Below are 26,229 nucleotides of genomic sequence, written 5' to 3'. Positions count from 1 at the left end.
CCCCCTAAAAATGTTGTCCCACAATCTCCTAGACACTGCAATACTCTGGCTTTGGCTTCTAATGCCAACTTGAAGGTTAAAGCATTGGCTTTCTTAGGGGATACGGTGACACCAGCCGTATGTTTAAAAACAGCGTCCCCATCCGCTGCACTTGCGGTGAACAATCTCGAAACACAAGTAACAGATACCAACCCCTCGACACTTTCTCTTCCATCTGTCGAGAAACTTTTACTGGGGCACAACCTTTCAAGTTTGTCTTCGGCTAAAATTATTGGATGGATGAGTGACGCGGCACGAAATGGAAACGATACAATAAATCGATCCAATCTCTTGAAAGTTTTTCCAACAAATTCCTCCTCTCCGCAGTCTTCACTCACATGATGTGGAATCGATCCAACTTGCATTGCACAATAACAGCCGTTTCGTATGCAAAGTGCAATCGCTAATCATTTCACAAATAATTTGGGAACAGAAGCACAACTTATATATATGGTTTTGCAAATATCCCAGATTCTTCTATCTTCATCGACTTTTATCCTACTGCAATTCGAGTTATAGGTACCATAAACCTGACAGGTGCCTCTGCCCCAGTCTTAACTCAAGACATGATTAGCCAACTTGCTTTATTTGCTACGGCTATAAAGGGTCTTGCATGTCTCATGCCCTATATGAAGTCAGCAATTAGCAACCCCCAAAATCTGGCACAATTATAACTTAATCAGTTGAACCTAATTTCTTGGAACTGCTGTGGGTTTCATAATCTCCACTTATGGCATAAAAATGTCTATAGCCCAAACACGCAGTGTATTGAATGCATACAGGAGACCATGTCAACTTTAAAAAAAATATTATTTCCCTTTACTGGAACCCCAACTCAATTTCTTTTTCACTAATTCTTAAAAAGTTAACTACTAAATTGCAAGAATCTTTCTGTCGTAACCCAAAATATGAGATTATTCTGGGTGGTGACTTTAATTGTATTCTCAATAATCATGATGTTCCTTTTATGTCTACAGGTAAGCGCTCATTTGGCTCTCTAGCACAAATGAGAGGTACTAAACGGATACAACTTATTGAGGCTTGGAATTTACACATAATTCCAACAGCTCCTAATCAACAAAATTACACTTGGAGGCGAGGGTCACATGATTCCTTTATAGATTATATTGCTCTTTCTTGTGGTCTGATTGGCGCTTGCTCGCCTATTAGCATTGTTACAATTATTTCAAAAAAGGTAGCAGGCGCTCCTCTCAAGAAAGAACATGGCATGATAACCTGTTCTGAGATGAGTTTGCAGCACACACTTTTTGCTCACTGTACCTTTCACAGATGGGAAATTTTCATTTGCATATCAGTCTTTGTCCCGCCTACATGGGCAGTCCAGCACCGAAATGCTATGGCAATTCCTCTCTGAACAAGAGTACCAACAGCAACCCCATACATGTGTTTCAGCCTTGTTGGGCCTCATCAGTGAGGTGAAGCTGTGCCTCTCTGAGCACAGTGAGGAAGGAGTCCACGTCTGGTTGCCCCAGGTAATTTAGGGTGACCAACCCCAAGTTCCTTGCAAATATTTCAAAAAAGGTAGCAGGCGCTCCTCTCCAGAAAGAACATGGCATGATAACCTGTTCTGAGATGAGAGTTTGCAGCATTGTTAATCTAGGTTTAGGCAATCATATGCTTTTAAATTCAACCATCAGCATTGCGGTCAATTGCTTTCAACATCTTCCAAATTTGGCAATAGTCGAATTGCATCAACATACTTTATCCATATGTTGGCACCCGAAGCTTTGCAGACAGTTATCTGCACTGGTTAGTCGTGATCTTTGGGTTAGTAATGACGCTTGCCTTCTAGGATAGTCTATCCAATGCATAGAAGATCGGAATGCACGGATGATAAAGTCACACTTGCGGAATGTAGCAACTTCCCAACTTGTGAAACCTACCAATGTATGTGCTTCTAAATATAACAAGGAAATTGCATCACTAAAAATCGTGAGAAATAATGTCCTTCTGGTCTGGGTTGGTTCCTCCGCAGACCTATGCCTATTTCATCAATGGCTAAATACGTGCAACCGACACATCAAGTTCACTATCCAGTGGGACTTTCACTCGGTTGATTTTCTCGATCTACACATATACCGAACAGGCACCATTCTCAAGACTGAATTGTTTCGGAAAGCAATGGACCGGAAAAGTAGCTACCTTTCTGTAGCTACCATCCGGCGGGTTTGAAATATAACCTTCATATGGACAGTTCCTCAGGATAAGGAGGAACTGCACTGACAAGTCGAAGTTTGCGTTGCATGCAGATAATTTACAGCAGAGATTAATTGATGGGGGCTATCCCAAGAAAGCCATGAGGACATCCTAAAAGAGAGCAGCGAATACCTGCAGAGAAACTTGCCTTCCTCCAAAAATATGCAAACCTCTGGAATGATTGATGTGTGTCACTACATACAGCCCCCTGAGCAGCGTGATTAAAAGCACCATTAATGCACTGGCATTAAATCAAGAAGGCAGGGAGTCTCGGCAAAAAACCTTTTTTTGCTTTCAAGAAGAACCGCAATCTCAAGAAAAGACTAGTGCACACCTACATTGAGCCAATCAAAATACCAACAGCAGGAACTCTATGGGGGCTCCCACCCATAAAGGGTCACTACAAATGTTGCCATTGCATGGCGTGCAATTTTACGGATACTAAGAAGCTCTTTGAACAACGTTCATCGGGAGTTACTAGAATACACCACCTGTAACAGTAAGTTGGTTATCCGCGATTGGGTGCCCCTGGTATTTGCTTCAATCAGCAAAACCATCAGAGCGGTAAAACAACACATTTACGAATATCGATCCTGTATCAAAAACAGTGTTGCAGACAAACCCCTGGTCGAACGCTATGCTGCAAGAAAACACCCAAAATCTATGGGTTGTCCTCCAGATGATCAGTCCACAAAAAATAGGGGAAAATATGAACAGAGTTTTGACCAGATTAGAACAAAAATGGATACACCATTTAGACATGGTGAAAAATGGCCTCAACATCATGGTAGAGTGGAAACATTTAATGGGGATTTAATAGTAGAACACCTTCTCTCCACACGAAGGGATAGGCAACATAGACTCCATAGACCTAGGTGACTGCATCTCTAACACAATGAGATCACGCTGATGTCAGTCCATTGGTATTCCCTCCCCAAAAATGTTAAATGTTTCTTTAAAATGTTTCTGTGGCAAGTGTGGTCTGTGAACTACTGCATATCAACAATTGATTACTGTATTGGGACACGTTATATTTTCTGTAACAATGTACACTAACTGCAACACAGCACTATATCCATCAAACAGTGTTCGGAGTCGGTGCAGTACAGCATCAACAATACCTCAGTGGCCTTAAGACATTTCATGTTCCTATACTGGTATAGAAATAAGGATGCAGATGGGTGTGTACCAGACTAATATTTCTTTTTTTGCTTAAACGGTAATCACACTAGGTAAGGTTAGTGCATAATCTTAAAGGAGCAGACTGAAAAAAGTCCAGGGACACCTGGGCTCAAAGTACAGTAATGCAGGGAGGTAGGATAGACTACCCAGCTAATCAGTCGCTCTCAATATGTCCCCATAAGGGTTAGTGAATATCTTCTTGGTGGGCTTTTGATCACAATTTTGTATTCAGCAGTGGCGAAATATACTTAAGTTCACTAGGAATAAGCACATTGGAGTCATCCAAGTAATCAAAATTGTATATTGTACTTGTTCAATAACTTCTTATATGAACAGAGGTCAGCATATCGCATGTAAATCAGTCACAGGTTTATGTGCCAATGCATTTCGGAGAAAATTCTCCTTCAGGGTGAACCTTAATGTTCATTGTTTGAATTACACATTTCGACATCATCTAGAGCATACGTTAAACGCTGTGATACAATGAACAATGATGGTATTTGCAAATAATTTTCACATTTATAACTGCAATTGTAAAATTATTTGACACATGATTGCCAACTAAAGAGCCCAGCACAATTCAATACAATGACCAACTAAAGAGCGCAGCGCAGTTCAATGCAGTGGCCATCCAAAGAGCGCAGCACTGTTCAATACAATAGCCAACTAAATAGTGCAGCACAGTTCAATACAATTGCTAACAAAGAGCGCAGCACAGTTCAGCACAAAGGCAACCACAGTGTAAGGTCTGCTTCAACACATTGGTCAACTAAAGAGCACAGCACAGTTAATTACAGTGGCCAACTAAAGAGCGCAGCACAGTTCAATACTATGGCCAACCAAAAGGCACAGCATAATTCAATATAATGGCCAACCATGGAGCTCAGCACAGTTCAACACAGTGGCAACCACATTGTAACGTGGGGTTCAACACAGTGCAAACTAAAGAGTGCAGTACAATTCAATAGACAATAGGATCCTCGCTAAAATATTAGCTAAGCACCTTATTCCCTTGTTCCCGTCGGACTGACCAATGAACGTTTGTCCCAGGGAGGTACATCCAACATTCATACTTTCTTTAATGTAATATCCTTCATCAAACCTAAATTGAATGCTGATTATACACTACTTAATGCTGAGAAAGCTTGAGATTCCCTCGAGTGGGATTTTATGTTCACTGTGCTGACACAGATGGGCTTGGTACCGATTTTTTGCATTGGTCAGACCACTATATAAGCCCTATGGGCAGAGTATACACACATGGGATTCTGTCCGACTCCTTCCCACTATCTAGTGGCACAAGGCAGGGATGTTCCCCATTCTTTTTCAATATTTAGGGAGTGGCATGCCCACAGGGGTTTGAGGATAATTAATCAACCAATGTTGCTATCGTTGTATGCAGTGGACTTGGCCATGCCACAGAATGCACAATAAATACAATCGCCCACTCTAGAGTATGCTGCCACTATAGGTTTATATAGAATACAAGAGCTACCATTTATGTTTGAAATAGGGATTATTATTGAACTGCACAAACTGGGCTCGCTTACATTAGACGATCTGGATGTTAATGCCAACTTTCTTTCTGCACAGAGATTCGGTGAGATGGGACCACCATCATTCACACAAGAACTTCTGTTTTGTAGAATTCGGGGGAGATGGCAAGCAGGTTTCATACATTCCCAGACTAACCTGAAACAAGCACCTTATTGAAATATTTTACTAAACCAAGTCATCACGACCGCAATGTATCTGCTATTCAGTGGTTGGGAACGGTTGGGAGCGTTGCTCCTCTACTTTTTGTTTTTGTTTTACTGTTCACATACTTTTATTTGAAAAAGAAACCATTCCAGAATGGTTTAGTTTGAAAATAAGTGTAGAAAGAAGTTGAAACTTGCACTTCAATGCACTGAACATTCCCTGAAATAGCAGCTGTTAGGGGCTTTGGCTTGCGAATGGGATGCTGCGTGGTCAAGGGGTTTGTGAGGAGTCGGGCGCAGGTCAGCAGGGAAACATAGTTCCACTACTTCTTTATGTGCACTTCGACCACTGTTGCTATTCACATAGTAACAGGTTTATCAGCTTCGAAAGAAGTTCGGAAATTGCCCTTGGAATTTTGTTGGAAGACAAATTGTGGAGTGAGGCATGCATCAAGACCCTCATTTGCATGAACTCCAAGTATCTGTGAAGTCATTTCGTACACCAGCTGTATTGCACTCCGTCCAGATGGATTACAGACCTTTCCCACCTAGCCTGGCATTGAGTAAATATTGGGCCGAGGGAACCACAGTGTTGTCCTTCATAGCCAACTCCAACATAACGCTGCATCCACTCCCATGTCTATTGGCTATCCCTTCCTCCAGAGGCAAGGAAATGAGTAAACCGATGAATCTGTCATGATTACAGGCTCGAAAACAAGTCACTTGGGTCCGTTCCACTCCCCTGGTTTGGATAACTACTATGGGTGAATAATTGCGATGAGTTCTATGCTTGCTTGTCCTACCCTAGTTCCCACCCTATAATACCCGGACTGCAATTTCAGCCTATTTAGGTAATTCTTCAAAATGAATTGCGATTTATGTATTTGGACAATGGCATGTATTATAGCATCACTTTATAGATGCCTTGTAACCTTCTAATGCTAGACTGTCGTCTTCTCAAGTGCAATTGCTCCAATGATATACCATATGCTGTTTTTTCTCTGCTCCTCGCTTCGTTGGTAAGTCGGCAACTATTTTTGTTGGAAAAGTATATATTTTTTTAAGTTAATTGACTCAACTGAAAGGCTGCAATTTGTGCTCCAAATACTTTGCTTCTGGAGTGAGAGCCAAACTATCAGGCTGCATTAAAAAAGGGAAGCATCATATAATCTTGTCAGCGTGAGTTGCTCACTCAGGGAGTGTGTGAACATTCTTTCAATACCCAATGCATGCTACTTGCAAGAATATCAGTGTGGGTTAGGGGCACATGAGCTGGTATGGAAAAGTCGGGCAGCGCGGCTGATGGCAAGAATAGTTATTTCTGAGGCTTGTGGAATCTGCTTAGATCACATGATGTGCATAGGCCGACATCTAATGGAAGCTGCAGAGTATTACAGTTGGGTTTTTGAAACTCGAAAAAAGGGCGTCGACCTAGGGCGTGCCAGTAATACTATCCATAGTGTGATGTCCACTGGACCCATGATCCCTCGCGCGTGTAGGACCCTCAGATTTTTTTTTCCGCCATACTTGTCGGAAGCATAGTTGCAGAGTTCCCTGGCTTTTAGCCATTTGTCATTAATTATTCAAAAATTCCCTGTTTCTCTTATCCCACGTCGAGACTCCGAAGATCGACGCCGGTACTGAAGAACGAACAGCCGTCGAGACTGCACGATGGACTGGGGCCTCGGAAGGCCTCTGGCCTCGGCCCTTCAAGCGGGGAGAGTGGGGGGTGGACATACTCACACTCGTTTATTTCCTACATACACTCGCCCGCTGCCATATATTAACATATGGAGAGTACTCCATTTAAATTCTGCCCCAAGTGCAACTGTAAGTTCCCTTGGGTAGATGAGCATAAAACCTGTAAACTCTGTTTGCCTACGGACCACCCTGAAGCCAATTGCAGAGCGTGTAAGCGCTTTAAAGCTAAAACACTTATGCACTGCTCCACCAAACGTTGGGCCCATTACACCAGGCAACTCGAGGCCCTGGACGCTGTGGGTTCCTTCAGTGATGGCAGCAACGCCGCTGTTTCGGACGGCGAGGGCACTGGAGTGTCGTTATACACCGAAGCGTGAGTCACTGACCTCGGGGGACTGTCAGACGGGCAGTTATGGGGACCACACCCAGCGGCATGAGTGCTACCCATACACCTACATCTAAACACACTAACCCCTCCCGAGACTTGACACGCGTGTCGAGCGATCAGCAGAAAAGGCACAAAGAGAGCGGTCCGCAGAATCGGTGTCCTCTGGGCATTCCAGGTCTCGATCGCCTCATGTCACACAGCAACAGTCTACGATTGCAAAAGGTTCCACGCTTCCTAAAGTCACGGAGGTATGGTCGTCAGAAGAGGAAACCGACCTGCACCCATCAAGCAGCACATTCAAAGTCGGATCCGGCAGTTTGTTCTACATCTGCCTCCGAGTCTCGACGTCCCCCTCTAAATCTCTAGCCCCTCCTGAACCCACCTCCGAATCTCGACGCCAGGCGTTGAAAGATTCAGGGAGGACCAAGGAGTTAGGGAAACATTCCTACACACATGGTAAAAGGGACAAGCAACAGAAAAAAAACATCTGAACACCAGGTTCAGAAGGACACACATAGATCTTCTGAAAAAACCAAGACCCCTGATCCTGTCACTAGGCCTAAGGTTGTCTCTCCCACTCCAGAGGATATGGGAATGGAAGATGGACCTCAACAAGAGGTGGTCTTTCCCAGTTCCAAGGAATGAACCGCTGAAGACATCGACGGAGTGATGAGGAGAATGTCTTTTATGACTAACTTTTACGAGAAAAATCCTGATTACTTTGTGAGCTATCAGAATACCCCTACTACCTCTACTCCTTCTGGATCCAAAGACCCTCAGCCTCCTAGTAAGAGATCTCATACTGAGACTCCAGCTCAGGGTCTGATTTCAGACCCACTCATTATTCAACCTTATCTTCAGTATAATGAAGATCCAGACATACAAATACTGGACGACCAGCAGGGGTCGAATATTATGAGGACCAGGATGATGAGGAGGAAGACGAGGCAGAGGCCTATAGTCTTGACTCCCCTATTCCTAAGACCCACGGGGGAATGACTCACCTCTGGATAATCGCCCATTTTTAAATGAGGTCTTAGCTAAAGCTGCAGAGCACTTTCAGATAGACACTCAAGGGGCTCAAGAAGAGAGGGACTTTGCAGAGGAAATGATGGGGGATAGGAAATCCATTGCCCATGCCATACCAATTCTGAAATCCATTCAACGCAGAATTGACCCCTCCCTCCTCACCCCTAACCTTACCCAGGCAGTCAACCCAAGAATAGAGAAATTATTCAGGGCTGCCCCCTCCAACCCACTTTATATAAGGGGTCAGCTTTAACCCGACTCATTGGTGGTCACAACCACCAGAAAAAGGGCAGGTGCACCTCTAGCATCCTCGGAAGCTCCCCCAGACAAGTAGAGCAAAAGGATACATGGGCTAGGAAGGAAAGTGGCTTCCACCTCCACTTACCAGGCAAGAATTGCTAATACCACCACTCTGCTGGCAAGTTACGATTGTCACCAATGGGAGCAGGTAGCTGCCCTCATTGCCTCCGCACCTGAACCTCTAAAGGGCCAGTTTGCCCAGATTGCGTCAGAAGGGAGATCAGTGTCCGGGTGCATTCTCAAAGCGACTTTTGACGCAGCAGACAATGCAGGCCGGCTCATCGTAGAGAGCACAGTCATCAAGAGACACGCTTGGCTAAGGCAGTCAGGGTTTAAACCCGAGACACAAGCCACTCTAATCGACATGCCGGTGGAACCAAATGTCTTGTTTGGGAAAGCGGTGGAAGAGGCACTCTAAACCGCCAAAGACGAATATGAGACCCTGAAGTCCCTTGGACAACTAACCAATAAACCCACGAACCAACGAGGGCATAATAATAATTTTCCTCGCTCTTGCGGCCAAAATTCCCAGAGATGGTCCAATTACTCTCAACGTCAAGGAACATTGTCGGGAGGCAACCAACAGGCTATCCAGAATTTCGCCAGAGGTCAGAAAAGGGGCCTTGGTAGAGGAAGAGGCGGCCCAGGTAGAGGCGGTACGCCTCCCAACAAACAGTGACGCTCCGCTCAGGGTCCCTTCTGATGCATCCCCAGTAGGGGGTGCATTTCCAGCTTCACCCATGCATGGTAAGGGATCACCTCAGACAGATGGCTGCTGTCCACAGTGTCCGCGGGATACTGTATCGAACTGTTGGAGCGCCCCCGCAACCATCCTCCAAGACAGAAAATACACTCCTTGGAGCACCAAATAATCCTCGAGGAGATCGTCATTCTTCTTGCAAAGGACACGATAGAACTCGTCCCGGGCAACCAGATAAACAAGGGTATTTATTCAACTTACTTCCTTGTGCCAAAATAAATCCAACAATGCGCCCAGTATTAGACTTATGCCCTGCAAACAAGTATGTCAAGCCCCAAAATTTTCGCATGACTACACTTCAGGAAGAAATCCCTCTACTAAAAAAGGGAGATTACCTGGCAACATTGGACATGAAAGATGCCTATTTTCATATTTCCATGTTCCCAGCGCACAGAAGATTCTTGCGCTTCAAGGTGGACAGTCAGCACTACCAGTTCAAGGTCCTGCCCTTCGGTATAGCCTCGGCTCCAAGGGTATTCACCAAGGTACTGGCGGTGGTGGCGGTGCACCTACGCAGGGGGGCAATCCCAGTGTACCCTTACCTGGACGACTGGCTCATCACGGGGGAGACCCCAGTAATTTGCAGATCCAACATCCAAAGAACGATCCGAAAAAATCAAGTCTGGTGCCAAGCACCTCCAAACAGTTCCTAGGAGCTGTCCTAAACACTCAAGAGGGGTTGGCCTTTCCATCAGAGGAAAGAATTCGGAATCTATTACTGCAAATTTCTCAAGATCAGTCCGGTCATCAGATAAGGGTTCGCAAAGCGATGTGTTTGCTAGGCATGATGGTGTCATGTATTTACCTGGTTCCCCACGCGCGCCTGTGACCCATGCAGGAATGGTTGGCGAAACAGTGGTCTCGGGCAAGTGGTCAGTGGGACGATCTAGTGGCCGTTTCGCCAACACGAGTACAGAGTTTTCGCTGGTGGACAAGAGAGAATCTTTCAAAGGGGAAACCCTTTTACGATCCAGAGATACAGGCTGTAGTCACTACAGACACGTCCCTGTCAGGATGGGGAGCACACTTCCTTCACCAGATAGCTCAGGATCTCTGGTCTCACACAGTTTGTTTGTTTTGTTTTGTTTTATTTGTATTTATATAGCACACAACAGCCCGAGGACATTGTGGTACTTGTTACAGTACAAAGCTTAGTTACATGGTCATTAGCAATATATATACAGGTTGCAAAATAGTTAGTCATTAGCAGTATATATACAGGTTACAATATAGTTATATTACATTTGTGTTATATTACAATATACATGGCAGAAGTGGAGGAGGCAGTCCTCCACTTCCAAGTTGAGGAGAGTGGCCTTGAGGTTGTTGCTAAAGACAGAGATGGAAGTTTCAGCTCTAACGGTTGCAGGGAGTGAGTTCCAGAGTTTCGGTGTAATATAGGAGAAGCCTAGACCTCCCGCTGTGGCTCTCTTTATGCGTGGTATGTGTAGCTGGTTGGTGTACTGAGCTCTGGTGGGGTGAGTGGATATTGATATTGATATTGCTTCAGATAGGTATGCTGGAGCAGTTTAGTTGATGCATCTGTGAGTGATGGTGAGGATTTTCAGAGTAATACGGTCTTTTACCTGGAGCCACCAGGCTTCACATCTGGCGTGGGATATATGGTCTCTTCTAGGTATGCTCATGGCGGCTCTGAGGGCATCGTTTTATGTGGTTTGCAGTCTGTGAATGTTTTTGGCGGAGGTGCCAGCTAGGAGGGCGTTGCAATAATCGAGTTTGGCTCCTATAGTTGCTCTAGCTATGGCCAAGCGGTTGGGGGTGGATAAGTAGGGTTTAATGGCATTGATGAGTTTGGTGCTGAACGCTGATGCAGAGGCTATGGCGCTGACTTGTTTGTTCATCAATAGATTTGCATCAATGTGAACACCTAGAGTCTTGACGGAGGATGATACAGAGATGGTTGAGATGCCTATGTTGAAGTTGTTGTATTGGGGCTTAGTTTCGATAATGTTTGTCTGGCCCAGGCCTGAGGCTTTCCTGGTATCCCAGATGTCTCGCCTGCTGCCCCCACCATTTCCTTCTCCCCGTTAAGACAGAGGCAATTAATTGCCATCCAAGCTTGGATAGTGGCATAGATGTTGTGAAGGGCCGTGGCCTCTTGGTGATAGAGTCCAGATAGGGGTAAAAGTACTTGAGTGTCGTCTGCATAGTTTGTATATGCAACACCCATGGAGTCAAGTAGGTCGAAGAGGGGTTTTGTGAAGAGGTTATAGAGCATGGGGGCTATACAAGATCCTTGGGGGACACCACATTTTATAATGGTAGGATCTGTGTTAGCTGTGTCGGAGTAGACCTTCATGGCACATCCTTCAAGGAAGAAAGTGATCCAGGATGCTGCTTGATTAGAGAAATGGCCTGCATGGGTGAGGTGGGTGGTGAGTGTTTGGTGATCTACCAGGTCAAAGCAGCTGATAGATCGAGGAGGAGGAACAAGGCAGGTTTGCCTTTGTCCATGATCTGTGAGATTTGATTTTTTAGGTCTAAAAAGGCGGATTCTGTTCCATGCCCGACACGGAAGCCAAATTGTCTTTTGCCTAGTATGGAGTTAGCTTCTATGTATGATTGGATCTAGATGTGAGCTGCTTTGTCCAGGATTTTTAGGAGGAACAGGACTGTCGTTATCGGCCTGTAGTTGTTTGGTTGCGCTGGGTCAAGTGTGGCCTTTTTTAGAAGTGGCCACACCCAGCCTTCCTTGAGATTGTTTGGGACGGTTCCTGTTTGGAAAGATGCGTTAATGAAGGCAGTAATCAGGGGTGCTAGGTCATTGGCGCATTCCTTGATGATTTTGGGAGGGCAAATGTCTGCTTTGCAGAGTGATGGTTTGAGGTTTTTGATGAGATTAAGGACCTCCGGTTCAGTGACGTCTCTGAAGGAGAAGAATCACATCAACCTGTGGCCAAGAATCACATCAACCTGCTAGAGCTTCTGGCAGTTTTCAGAGTGCTTCGAGCGTTCGAACCCCACCTGTCCAACATGTCAGTGCAGATCCTAACGGACAGCACGACCGCAATGTTTTACATAAACAAACAGGGGGGCACTAGTTCGCCAAATCTGTCCAACCTTGCCAAGAAAATTTGGATATGGGCACTCAGACGAAACATTTACCTGTCATCTCAACATGCTCCAGGGGATCTCAATTCACTAGCAGACGCTTTGAGCAGAGACTCCCTCCTGGAAGAACACGAATGGTGTCTACACGAAGAAGTCATAGAAGACCTCTTCTCACAGTGGGGTTTCCCCACTATAGACCTATTTGCCACAAGCGAAAACAGACAATGTCCAGTGTTCGCATCCAGGTTCCCCTAGCCAGGTTCAATGGGGAACGCTCTATGGATGAACTGGTCGGGGATGTTTGCCTACGCTTTTCCACCATCCCCTCTGATGAGGAAGGTCGTCAACAAGATGCACAGGGAATCGATGACGCTCATCCTAGTTGCTCCCATGTGGGCGAGACAACCGTGGTTGCAGCACCTGCGCAAACTGGCAGTGTGCAATCCCATCAGACTCCCGTGCTGGCACAACCTAGTATCCCAGCACGAAGGACAAACAAAACAGTGCATCCTCAACCCAGCTCGATGAACTTGGCTCCTGAAGTCATAGAGTTTGGCCATCTCAATCTACCACAGAGATGCATGGACATCCTGAAGGAATCAAGGAAACAAAACACAAGACACGGTTACTTTGATAAGTGGAAAATAATTGTTATTTGGTTCCAGAATAAACAAATCAACCCAGTTGATTGCACTCCTTCCAATATTGTTACCTACATGCTCCACCTACTTGGTGCAGGATTGGTATTTAATTCACTCAAAGTACACCTGGTGGCTATGTCAGCATTCACCACCTCCCATAACAAAGTATCATGGTGGAAGGTGCCAGTTGTCAAAGCCTTTATGGAAGGGGTGAAGAGACTCTACCCTCCAATTTCCAACCCTCCACCAGGGTGGGACCTTAATGTGGTGCTTACTAAACTCATGGCCCCCCCCCCTTTGAACCCATACATAAAGCTAGTCTCAAACACCTAACTTATAAAACTGCCTTCTTAGTAGCCATTACATCCATAAGAAGGGTCAGTGAAATTCAGGCTGTCAGTGCAGGATCCTGTCCATAAGGATAAACTGGTTCTATGAACTCATACTAGGTTCTCACCTAAGCTCATTTCAAAATTCCATGTTAACCAGTCCATTGAGCTACCGGCCTTCTTCCAAGAACCCAAAAGCTCTGCTGAGGTGAAACTACACATACTAGATGTGCGATGAGCGGTCCTCTACTACATAGACAAGACCAGACCGCTAAGAAAGACAGATCAACTGTTCATCTCCGTAGCTACAGGTAGAGAAGGAGATCGCGTCTCTAAAGGTGCCATCTCTAAATGGATAGTCAAATGTATCCAGCTGTGTTACTCCCTTTCAGAAAAAACTCTGCCTTTTATGCCAAGGGCCCACTCTACAAGAGGCACTGGGGCCACTCTGGCTTTCATTGCAAATGTACCCCTTGACACCATTTGCAAAGCAGCTACATGGAGCTCTATTCAGACCTTTACTCGGCACTACTGCATTGACACTCATTCCAAGACAGATACTCAAGTTGGACAAGCGGTTCTAAGACATTTGTTCGCTCATGACCCTTCTCACATCCCACCTCCTTCTTTTAACACTGCTCGCTAATCTATGCACAGCATGTGATCTAAGCAGATTCCACAAGCCTCAGAAGGGATACATTACTCACCGTAATCGTATTTCTGATGCTTGTATCTGCTTAGATTCACATGCGCCCGCCCTTCCTCCCCTCTGAGAGGAGGCGCATGGATGCTTGTAGTCTTATCTTTATATCTGCCTGGATACTCTGTACTCACCCTACTCCTCATGCTACCTCATGTCAGAAAAAATATAATCTGAGGGTCCTACACGCGTGAGGGTTCATGGGTACAGTGGACGTCACACTAGGGATAGTATTACTGGCACGCCCTAGGTCGACATCCACTTTTGAGTTTTCGAAAAACAAACTGTAATACTCTGCAGCTTCCACTAGATGTCGGCCTATGCACAGCATGTGAATCTAAGCAGATACAAGCATCAGAAATACGATTACGGTGAGTAACGCATCCCATTTAAACAATGCCACCCCAGGAGTTGGGCAGTGTTGGGGATTAGGTGCCTTGAAAGCCAGACTTAATGGCCACAAGCAAAGTGAGGCTGTCCAGGAGGGCGGAGGCTCACCTAATACCCGGCCCCCTTGCACCCACTTGAGGTGTGGTTGTGGTGAGGGGTAGCCAAAAAGGAAGACGAGCTGGTTAGTGAAACGTGACTGGAGAGGAAATTAAATGGCAGGGGCTGTGTCAGCATGCACTGGGAATCTGCTAAGCAGCACGCCACTGCACAGTGTATATAAAGGAAATGGTGGGGGCAGCAGGCGAGACATCTGGGATATCAGGAAAGCCTCGGGCCTGGGGAAGCCGAGACGGACGTCAGGGGTGATAAAGGGCTCAGAAAGGCATGGGAGAGAACATTTGGTGTGACCATCAAGCGGGATGCAGAAGTTCTGTGCAACTATTAGCGATCGCGACCAAAAACTAGGGAAACCTAATTGGCTCCAAACATTCTTAAAAGGGTGACAAAAATAATTAAATGGGTATGGTGAAAGGAGTGGTACAGCAAACGTGTGTGGTTCGAGATACGTATGGAAGAGAGTATTGTAAGGGTGCAGAACAAGGACTCTGACACAAAGGTGGCATGGTTGGGGTTAAAGACTTTTATTAAATAATAAAGCAAGACAAAATGTATCTTTCCCTATTCCTAAGAGGGGTTTCCCTGCCGCAACTAACGATCTAAGGTGTCTGTCAGGATGTCTGTTAAAGTAAACTTGTACACTGTCAGAAAACCTTACCTCTACCCCTGAGACTATAAACTAAAGAATAAAGTAGTACTGTTGTGGTCCCAGGAGAATGCCTCCTCTTTTCCTGGGTTATCGTCCATGGCGGGCCAGGAGAGTGCCTCCCTGCTCCTGATGGCCAGTCTCAAAGAGCCTGGGGGAATGACTCTGCCCCAGGTCACAAAGTTCCAAAATAATGTATAAATCTCGAAGACAATATATACTTCGTGGTCCAGGAGAATGCCTCCCTTCTCCTGGCGTTCAATCTCCAGTTACCTGGGGGAATGACTCTCTTCCCCAGGTTACAAAGTTCCCAGCAATCTCTTACAACCAGTGCAGTGACTTCCTTCCCCTGGTTCTCTCCTCACTAGGTTTCACGCCTGTAACACCCAACTCTGAGTGTTAAGGAGGGTCTACGACCCGGGATTCTGTTCTTCTTTGGTTTGGCCCTCTTGGTTCACTTCACTGCCAAGTACTGCCACGAGGAAGATGACTTGTATCTCTTTCTTGGTTTGGGTCTCAGTCGCTTGTTTCTCTCCCCTCCCCTTTATGCCCTCTTGATTGTGGGAGCAGACTGTTCTCGGCTCTGTCCTGGCCTTCTCTGCGTCTCCGTTGTGCTTCCCCAGCTCCACTGTCTCTAGTCCTGGTTGGCTGTGTCTTCCCGATAGGTAGTCTGTCTTTCGTTTTTAGGACGTAGGAGGAAACATGCTTCTGCAGACGTCTGTACCTCCTGCAGTTCCTTCTTGGAATTGCTCTTCATGATTTCTGTGTCCCACCTTGTCCTAATACTTGGATTACCTATGTTCCCGATGTTCTTCTTCGTCTCAGTACTTTCCAGGACCCTGAGGTAGTCTGCCTTATTACAGTACAGAGGTCTACTATCTACAAAGAGGTTAACTGAAGGAAAGGCTTGAGTGTTTGAGGATCTGTTTTTTTCATAAGGGCGATATTCATCCTTCTTCCCAGTTGTGAATCCCTCCCCATGAGATCCTCCCGCATTATACCATCCCCATGGTGACTATCCCATAGCTTCCTCACCTTCCTGGCCTCATGGAAAGGGGCTCCGTCCTGTGCACAAATGGTGCCAGCTGATGGACCATCACAGTAAACATGCACCCATAATGGGCATTTTGATGTGTGCATCATCCGATTGTATGGAAATTGTGGCCCTATGACAGCAATTACATGTCTCATTCCCAGGAAGCTTATTGGCTGAGGCACACCCAACATTCCATTCTGGGTACTATTAACTACTGAACAATGGTGGGTATCCTTAAAAGTTGGATGCAATCTCTCTGCTTCTTTCTTTTTTATCATGCTTTGTGTTGCAGCAAGTGTTTCTTTGATTTCTAATATTTAAACAAATATTATAATGATTGAATGCGCTCTGAAACCCCAGTTTTATAGAAATTATTGTGGAGAAACTACTGTGGCTATTAAGAAAATCTGTAGTTTGAAAACTGGTATGGCTGACAAATGTTTTAATTTTTTGCCATTGACACTGTCATTGTCCCGCTATTTAGTTGTGACCTTTTTTATCCTTTCATTTTAGGAATAAAAGATGAAGATGAGGAAGACGACGATTGCTTTATAGTAGAAAAAGAAGCTCGTGGGAAAAGACCTATATTTGAGTGTTTTTGGAATGGACGATTGATACCATACACATCAGTTAATGAGTAAGAATTTCTGTAATCTTCCCTAAAAAGGAAAGGTGGGGGGTACATTTACCTTTCTTCTAATTGGGAGTATGGTGTGTCTGCAAGATTCTGCTTTGATTGATGGCTATTGTTGCCTTTTATCGATTTGTCCAAGTATATTGTTTAAAACCGGATTTGAGTTAGCAGTATTCTTGGAGAGAACCCACACAGTGTGCTGCATGTCCCCTCTTGTTTCTGTTGTCAAATGTGCTGCATTGATTACTGCATTGAAGGGTTCTTGAGGCAATGTTGCCCAGCGCAGACCTTGGAAAGTAACGCTGCTTTCATAGCAGATTTATTGGGCAGTACCAGAAGTCTGGATATCTTTTTCCATGCCTCATATTTAGTGAAAAGGCCTCTCATTGGCAACACTTCTACTAATTACATTTGTTTATAGCTGGATGATGCCGGACTTGTGTGATGAGGCAGGGAGCTTCCCACGCATGCAAATAGAATAGTGGTTGTATATTTCCCTCAATTTAAAATTCAAAGGCTTGGTTAGAGATGTTACCTGTGTTTTTGCCATTATTTCCATGTGCATAGTGATATCAGACCAACAGAACACCCAAGACCAATGGAATGCATTTTAGCACTCTTATGTGTCAATGTAATCAGATTGTGGCTTTGGCTTGCCATCTAAACAGTTCTGTAGCTGTAAAGGGAGCAATTGTGCTCAGAGTGTCGGGATGGAGAATTAAACTATTATAATGGCTACTCTAAAGGACCTTTTCTGGGTTTCCTAATATCTTCACAATTGTATGGGCTATGGCACGCAGCATGCTCCTTGCCTTCCTTCTGGTTTCCTCCTGGCACAAATATTCTCTGCTTTTGACCATGGATCTGCCTGCTAGCCTCTTGGGTACAATGATAGCACACTTCTACCAGCAAGTAGTTGCCTGGATATTACAGTAAGTTTCCCCGAAAGCTCCCCCGACCCTCCTTCCTGAGTCGTTGACGGATAGCATTCTCATATTATCATCACCCAAACCTTTATAACCTCCTGGTCACAACTTGTGAAGCTGGGTCCCCTCAGTTCTTCAAAGGTATGCTCAACAGTGGTGTTCCTCAAGGATCTTCACTCTCCCAACTATTGTTATATTTATTTTTCTGGAGCTTATGGATCTGCTTGGATCACATGCTCTGCATAATCTGACATCTAGTGTTAGTCACGGAGTATTACCAGATTTGTTTTCGAAACTCAAACGGACGTAGGCAGGGCGTGTTAGTAATACTATCCCTGGTGTGATGTGTACTGTACCCATGGTCCTTCTTACGTCAAGTTCCCTCAGATTGTTTCTTTCCGCCATCGTAGTCGGTCGCAAGTTGCAGAGTTCTCTTCCAGGCTGATAACCTTTAATTCGTTGAAAGTTTACTAGTAGACTCTCTTCTTTCTTTCCTTATTGTTTGCTTTTGCTGCATGGCCAACAGACTGCTCAACAGCTTTCGACGAACAACCTCATCGTCAACGACTTTCTACACAGGCCTCTTCGGGCTTCGGCCCTTACAGTAGGGGGGAGAGAGGGGTAGGTTTTTCATACTGACTTTTTTAGAGAATACATATTCTGCCTCCCCTTTTTCTTGCCAATCTACCCTTGTAATAAATATAATAAATAATGGACAAAACTCCCTTTTAAATTTTGCCCTACCTGCCACTGAAAATTCCTGTGGAAGGATACACACTGAGTGTGCAATTACGGTCTCCCGAGGGATCAACCCGAAAAGGTTTGCACATTTTTTCGACCTAAAACTCTGAAGGATCACCGCACCAATTGCTGGGTCGCTCACGAAATGCAGGCCGAGGCCTCCATCGACGTGATAGAAAACTTCAGTGAGGGCAGTATCGGGGTCCTGGGTGATGTCGAAGGCGAGCATGGTTCGTCAAAAGCCCTTTTGTGCAGGCCCCGGTCTCCAATAAGCAGGCCGGCGGCTCTGTGATGGAGAAGGCACCCGGCGGCCAGAGCACACCCCACGGCTGACTTTCGATGGTACCGTCGAGCACAGAAGCCAATCCGGTGTCCATGGAAAAAGCCTCAGGTTCTTCTGTCCTCTGGGCCATCACATACGTTTTCACCTCATGTCAGGCCTCCGTAACCAGACCCCAAGGTCTGTTTGGACACCACACAAAAAAAAAAAAACCTCCTTTCTCGTGACGAAAAACTGGTGGCGAAAGCCGTTTCGCCATCTCCCAAGCAAACGCTGAAAATGCGGGAGTTTATCAAGAGACATGTTAGTGCTAGCCTGCTTAAGGCAAGGTCACTGAAAAAGTCACACATTTCAACGTTCTTGTCCTCGAAAAACACACAGGCTGTAAACCCTCCCTGAACCCCCCCCACCCCCCGCCCACGTAGATTCTCTCTCAGGGGCTTTGCACCATAAAAACCAGCCTCCCTCCCAGGAGGCCATGCCTGTCATGTCGGGCTTCCCACCTTCATATGGTTATACTCCTCAGCAGTTTAATAAGATTCTAAAGAGGGTGTCCTGTTTTGTGGCTTTATGGACAAGCACCCAGATAAACTAACATCCCTTAGAGATGCCTCACAGCTAGGGGCCTCAACACACCAGCCCCTTGCCAAAAAACCTTGTCTTGAGCCACAGCCCAGCACCTCTGTTCTAGGCACCCCTGCCTCAACCTACCAGTATCCCTCTCAAGACATGTACTATGACGATCCCCCAGGGTCACAAGACCCAGGGTCTCAAGGGGACCTTTATCGTCTGGACCGTTTCTATGACAACGATGACATCTACATAATACAGTCACCAGACCACTAGGAACAGCCAGTAGCAGATTCTCCCGTTGATGACCAACTACAATACAATGAACTGCTTCTGAAGGCTGCACAACACTTTAACATTGACACTCCAGAAGCACAAGTCGACAAAGACTTTGTGGAAGACATTATGGGAAACAAAAGGTCTGCCACCCAGTTTATTCCACTCCTGCAATCGGTACAAAGACGCACCCAGCCCTCCCTACTGGCGTCTAGTCTCAAAAGGGCAGTTAACCACAGAATAGAGAAACTATTCAGGCCAGCGCCCACTGACCCTCTGGATATTAGGGGTCAGCTTAAACCTGATTCACTACTGGTTACCACTACCCGAAAGAGGTCAGGCAGTCCCCTGGCGTCGGCTGAGGCCCCGCCAGACAAGGAAAGCAAGAAAATCTATATGTTCGGGAGAAAGATTGCCTCCTCAGCGGCATACCAAACCAGAATTGCCAACAACACTACACTTCTAGCTAGTTGCGACTGCCACAAATGGGATGACCTGGAACTCCCAAGTCGAAGCTGTCCCGGAACCCCTAAAGCCTCAATTGTTTAATACTATTGCAGAGGGCAAGCGAGTATCAAACTGCAGCCTCAAAAATAATCTTGATACAGCAGATAATGCAGGATCATCATTGCAGAGGGCACGATCATCAAGTGCCACTCCTAGCTCAGACAATCAGGGTTAAGTTAGAAACTCATGCAGGTGGAGCCTAATGTACTTGTCGGGAAGGCCGTCAAAGATGCCCTTGAGAGTGCTAAGGAGGAATACAACACTCAAATCCCTTGGCCAGTTAACAAACACGCCCTATGTACAGAAGGGCTCCTCAAACTCTAGAAGGTTTCGTGGTCAGGGTGCTCAACATTCCTCTGGCTATACTCAGGGTGGACAGTCCTCATCTAGGGGCCAATCGCAAGGACACGCTTCCTCTTCCAGTTTCCAAAGAGGAATTAAAAGGGCCAGACGAAGAAGCAGAACCTCACCTGGTAGAGGCTCCACCCCACCTAAACAAAGACGCACCGCTACAGGTCCCCACACATGGGAGGGTATAAAGTCAGACAAGTGGGTGTTGTCCACGTGGCAGGCGGGTGTTGTTTCGAGCTGTCACAAAATCCATCGTACTGCCCGCCAAGACAGAGAAAAATGTCAACAGAAGAAAAACACATATTGTTGGAAGTAGTAAAGGCACTTCTGGAAAACTACACCATAGAGATCGTCCCAGCAAATCAGGTAAACAAGGGTATTTATGCAATGTACTTCTTTGTGCCAAAGAAAGACCTTTCCATGCACCCAGTTCTAGATCTGAGCCCTGCAAACAAATATGTCAAACCCCAAAGGTTTCGCATGACCGCGCTCCAAGAAGTCATCCCACGTCTAACATGGGGGAATACATGGCAACATTGGATATGAAAGATGCATACTTTCATATTTCAATGCTCCCTGTGCACGGAAAATATCTGCGTTTCAAGATTGCAAGAGTCCACTACCAGTTCAAGGTACCTCCCTTCGGTATCACATCAGCACCAAGAGTATTCACAAAGGTACTTGCAGTAGTGGCAGCATACCTGCGCAGAAGGTACATCCCATTATACCCTTATCTGGACGACTGGCTAATTACCGGGGAATCTCGTGAAATTTGCAAACAAAAACAAGACCTTCTTTTCAATCTGGGATAGTCCCCAGCCAAATAAAACAATTTCTAGGGGATATTCTAAAGGAGGAGCTAGCTTTCCCCTCAGAGAAACATGCTGTTGCAAGTACCTCACTACAAGGTCAGTCACCAGATAACTGTACGCAAAGCAATGCGCTTGCTTGGGATGAGGGCCTCATTCATTCACTTGGTTTCACATGTGCGCCTGCGCCCAGTGCAGGAATGGTTAGCAAAACAATGGTCTCAGGCATTCGGTCGGTGCGACATTCTAGTTGTTGTTTCGCTAACCCTGGTACAGGCTCTTCGCTGGTTGTCATGGGACAACCTGCTAAGAGAAAAACCCTTCCTCGTTCCACCAGCACAGGCGATCCTAACTGAAGACTCCTCACTTGCCGGATTGGGGGTGGGGAGGGCTCACTTCCTGCACCACACAGCCCACAGCTAGTGGACACATGATACTGCCCAAAGACATATCAACTTCCTAGAACTCTTGGCAGTCCTCAAGGCTCTTCCGGCCTTTCAGCAACATCTTACAGGTCAAACAGTGCAGGTCCTCACAGACCACACCGCTGCCATGATATACCTGAAGAAGCAAGGAGGCACACACTCACAAGGTCTGTCCAAGCTATCCCAAAAAATATGGAAGTGAGTGAAACATGTTCCTAACCTCTCAACATGATCCAGGGGAACTCAATTCTCTGGCAGACACTCTTAAGCAGATACCCTCTACCAGGAGAACCCAAATGGCAATGGTGCCATCCCCCTTTAGACTTGTTCGCCACAAGCCTAAGCGCACAATGCCCAGACTTCGCTTCCAGGTTTCCCGAACCAGGGTCCAAGGGGAGATATCCTATAGAGAATATTCTCACAATGGTGCCACCCCCCTTTAGACTTGTTCGCCACAAGCCTAAGCGCACAATGCCCAGACTTCGCTTCCAGGTTTCCCGAACCAGGGTCCAAGGGGAACGCCCTGTGGATGAACTGGTTAGGGAAATTTGCTTACGCCCCCCTCCTGCCCACCCTCCCCGACACCGCTCCTGAGCAAAATAGTGCACAAAATGCCCCAGGAACAAGTAACTCCTAATCCTGGTTGCTCCCGTTTGGGCGAGAACTTTGGTTTCCACATCTGCTCAAACTGGTGATGTGCGACCCAATCAAGCTCCTGTGTCCCTACAACATGCTAACACAACACAAGGGAGCACCTCTCCATCCCCGCCCTCAATCTATGAACTTGGCAGCTTGACTCCTGAAGCCATAGAATTTGGCCACTTGAATCTTCCACAAAGGTATATGGATATCCTAAAAGAGGCACAAAAACCCAACACCAGACACTGCTATTTCAATAAGTGGAAGAGATTTGTGATATAGTGCACATCACAAACACTAAACCCAGCAGAATGTTCCCCAGCTAACATTCTACATTACATGCTTTATCTACTAGACTCCGGCCTAGCATTCAACTTCATCAAAGTGTATGTGGTGGCCCTGTCCGCTTACACCACTTCACAAAACAGTGTCCTGGTGGAAAGTTCCTGTCTTGAAAGCATTCACGGAAGCGGTACAGAGGCTATACCCCCAATTTCCAACCCTCCTCCGGGTTGGGATATTGATGTTGTGCTCTCCAAGCTCCTGGGTCCACCCTTTGAGCATATGCACAAGGCCAGACTAAAACATCTGACTTACAAACAGTGGTCGAAGTGAGCGGTGCTCCCCTACTTTTTTCAATTACGTTTTACAGCTCCCATACTTTTATTTTAAAGAGAAACTGTTCAGGAATGGTTTCGTTTTAAAATAAAAGTGTAGGAAGACTTTGCAGCTTGCACTTTCAGTCCACTGCACTGAACGTTCCCTTAAAAAGTAGGTCCAAGTGTTTGGGGGTTTGTATTGTGTGTGGCAGGAGGCGTGGTGATGGGGTTTGTGGTGAGTGGTTGCCGGCCAGCAGGAAACGTAGTTCCACTACTTCTTTTTGTACACTTAGACCACTGCTTACAAAACTGCATTCCTAGTAGCTATCACCTCCATAAGACGAGTCAGTGAGTTACAGGCTTTGTCAGTATAAGACCCTTTCTTCACAATACACAAGGACAGGGTTGTCCTAAGAACGCACCCTAGGTTCACACCTGTTAATTTCAAAGTTCCATGTTTTTCAATCCATAGAACTTCCTACCTTCTTTCAAAATCCATCTAACTCAGCAGAAAGAAGTCTCCATACACTTGATGTACGGCGGGTCGTTCTTGTACTAAGTAAACAAAACTAAACCTCTAAGGAAAACAAACTATTTGTTTCCAAAGCACCTGGACAACAAGGCGATCGCATGTCAAAGAACGCCATCGCCAGATGGATAGTCAAGTGCATACAGCTCTGCTATTCCCTATCCAAGAAAGTCTTACCTTTCACCCCAGAGCTCACTCAACCAGAGGTAGAGGAGCTACCTTAGTTTTCATTACAAAAGACCCTCTAGACGCCATTTGCAAAGCTGATTCATGGAGTTCAATCCATACGTCGACACAGCATTATTGCATTGACACACACTCTAAAGCAGATTCACAAGTGCCACAAGCAGTCCTAAAACATCTCTTTGCTGCTGTACCTTCTCACTCCCCACCTCCTTCTCCAGATACTGCTCGCTAATCTGTGCAGAGCATGTGATCTAAGCAAATCCACAAGCTCCAGAAGGGATACATTACTCACCGTAATTGTATTTCTGATGCTTGTTAATCTGCTTAGAATCACATGATGTGCATATGGTCCGACATCCAGTGGTAACCGCAGAGCATTGCATCTTGTCTTTCGGCGACCGAAAGGGGACGTCGGCATAGGCATGTCTGTAACACTATCTGTATCGTGACGTGTAGTGTCCCAAAATCCCTCACGCGCTGAGGTCCCTCAGATTGTTTTTTTCCGCCCAGATAACTGGTTGCCCTATAGCAGAGCTCTTACATAAGAGATATTGTTTATTATAAACCGACTTCTCGTTTATTCCCCACTTAAGTCATTTCGACACCAAGCACAACTTTGACGAAGACTACAGGGGCCTTCTGGCCGCCCTTTACAGTAGGGAGAGTGGGGTCGGGCTGGCCATATTTCCGGTATGTCTTTCCTCTTTCCCCCTCTTTCCCCTCTAGGTCTGGTCATCTTCCCCTTTTGCTATGGAAAGGACTACTTTTAGGTTCTGCCCTAAGTGCAGGGTCAGATATTTTTGAAAGGATAAACACAGGATGTTCAACTCCTGTCTCCCCTTAGATCACGACGAGAAGCGGTGTGCGGCTTGTAAATTCCTTCGGCCTAAGACCCTTAAGGAGCGCAGTGTAAAGTGGTGGGCCGCGTACGGTATGTCGCAGGTGGAACCCCTTTGCCCCACCGCCAAACCCACCAAAAGTGACGGGGCACCTCCGATGACCAAACATCCGTTGCGTATGTGATAGACCTCGAGGCGGACACTTATAGGTCCGCCACGCCCATCCCTGATCCTTTAAGGCCAGACTCTGGTCTCGCTTCAGGGACAACACCCGTCGACGGGGGCGTACAATCACATCACATTACATTAAATACACAAACCCCTACAGCGATTTTGACGGGTATGTCGAAAAAGGTGAAAGCGCCAGCAGGGCCGTTGAAAATGTTGCCAGATTCCTCGGATCGTTCAGATCTAAAGCCTTCCCTGCATCTGCAGCAGTGTCTTGCGACTGGGCATTCCAAAACAAACAAGGGCGCTACTCCTAAATCAGGTTTACACGTCGAAGCGCGGAAATCCGACCTTACGACAGTCCCGAAGGCCGCGGTAGGCCCAAAAATCATGACTAGGCCTCAAGGCGGAAAACTGACCACTAGGCCCTCTAACGTCGCGGAAGGCAATAAGTCTACTGATAGTCCTTTGGACTCACTAACTCACACCGATTTGGCGATAATCGAACACAGCATTGCGAGAATTACTTCGGCGGTAGGGCTTATTCCTGTTCTGCCGAAAAACATGGGGCAGGCCGCGGACAAATCTTTGGGTACGCCATGGTGCCCCGATTCTCACGATACCTATAAGGACAGTCAAGAGCCCCTTTCCAACACCCTGAGAGATCATTTTCGGTGCCAAAGGGCGGAAGACAACGCTTTTCCACCCGCAGGCCCTTCTGGGTCCTCTAAATGGACAAGGGAGACATTTGAAGGGTGTATGGACCGTCTTGAAAGAATTATCAATTTTTCTGAGCATCCTTCACTGAAAAGATCTTGTGGAGAGCCTAATCTTCAATCTGTTTCACACTTCCAAGAAGATCAGCCTTCTGTCCCCGTCCATCTCGAAGACATCGTCCAGATGGATACTTGTAGGGACATTTACAGTGAAGATGAAGAACCTTCCTTCCTACAGAATTACGATGAGGACCAGGCGGATGCCACGGACAATTGGGAAGAAACCCAGCAAGTGGGGACGGACCCATGGACGCTTCCCCATCAAGATCAGGACATTGATGTATCGTGCCTGGATTCCCCTCCGTCCACCCAGGCTCGCCAGGCCTCGCCTTTATACGACCAAATGGCCTTCAATACCATGTTAAAGAAGGCAGCTGAGCATTTTCAAATCTCTACTCAAGAGGCAGCGCCTGAGCAGCACTTTGTAGAGGATATTCTTAAGGATGAACCTCCCTCTAGCCAGGCCATTCCCCTCCTTAATTCTATTAAGAGAAGATTGGCTCCCTCCCTGGTGTCACCAGCACAAACCCGGGCAGTGAACCCAAGAGCTGAAAATGTATTTCGGCCAGCTCCTTTGGACCCTCAATACATTAAAGGGCACGCCACCCCCGATTCCTTGGTAGTGACTACCACCCGGAAACGGGCAGGAGTACCCCTTGCTACGGGGAGGCGCCTCCAGATAGAGAATCCAAGAGGCTATATGCCCTAGGTAAACGGGTTACCTTGG

General features: G+C 46.3%; 1 protein-coding gene across 2 annotated transcripts in view; it reads left to right on the top strand.

Moving 5' to 3' along the window:
* The window catches only part of SMCHD1 (structural maintenance of chromosomes flexible hinge domain containing 1), a 3,133,956-nt gene that overhangs the window by 504,603 nt on the left and 2,603,124 nt on the right, over positions 1-26,229 (top strand). For both annotated transcript variants that reach the window (XM_069620859.1, XM_069620860.1), the window contains exon 11: positions 16,761-16,884. In XM_069620859.1, coding sequence (XP_069476960.1) covers positions 16,761-16,884 — 124 coding nt within the window. The remainder of the gene's footprint in view (positions 1-16,760; positions 16,885-26,229) is intronic.

Source organism: Ambystoma mexicanum, chromosome 5q (genome assembly GCF_040938575.1).
Source record: "Ambystoma mexicanum isolate Mex_15411 chromosome 5q, UKY_AmexF1_1, whole genome shotgun sequence".
Taxonomy (NCBI): Eukaryota; Metazoa; Chordata; class Amphibia; order Caudata; family Ambystomatidae; genus Ambystoma; species Ambystoma mexicanum.
The sequence above is the reverse complement of the archived record's forward strand: the minus strand, read 5'-3'. Positions and strand labels throughout refer to the sequence as shown.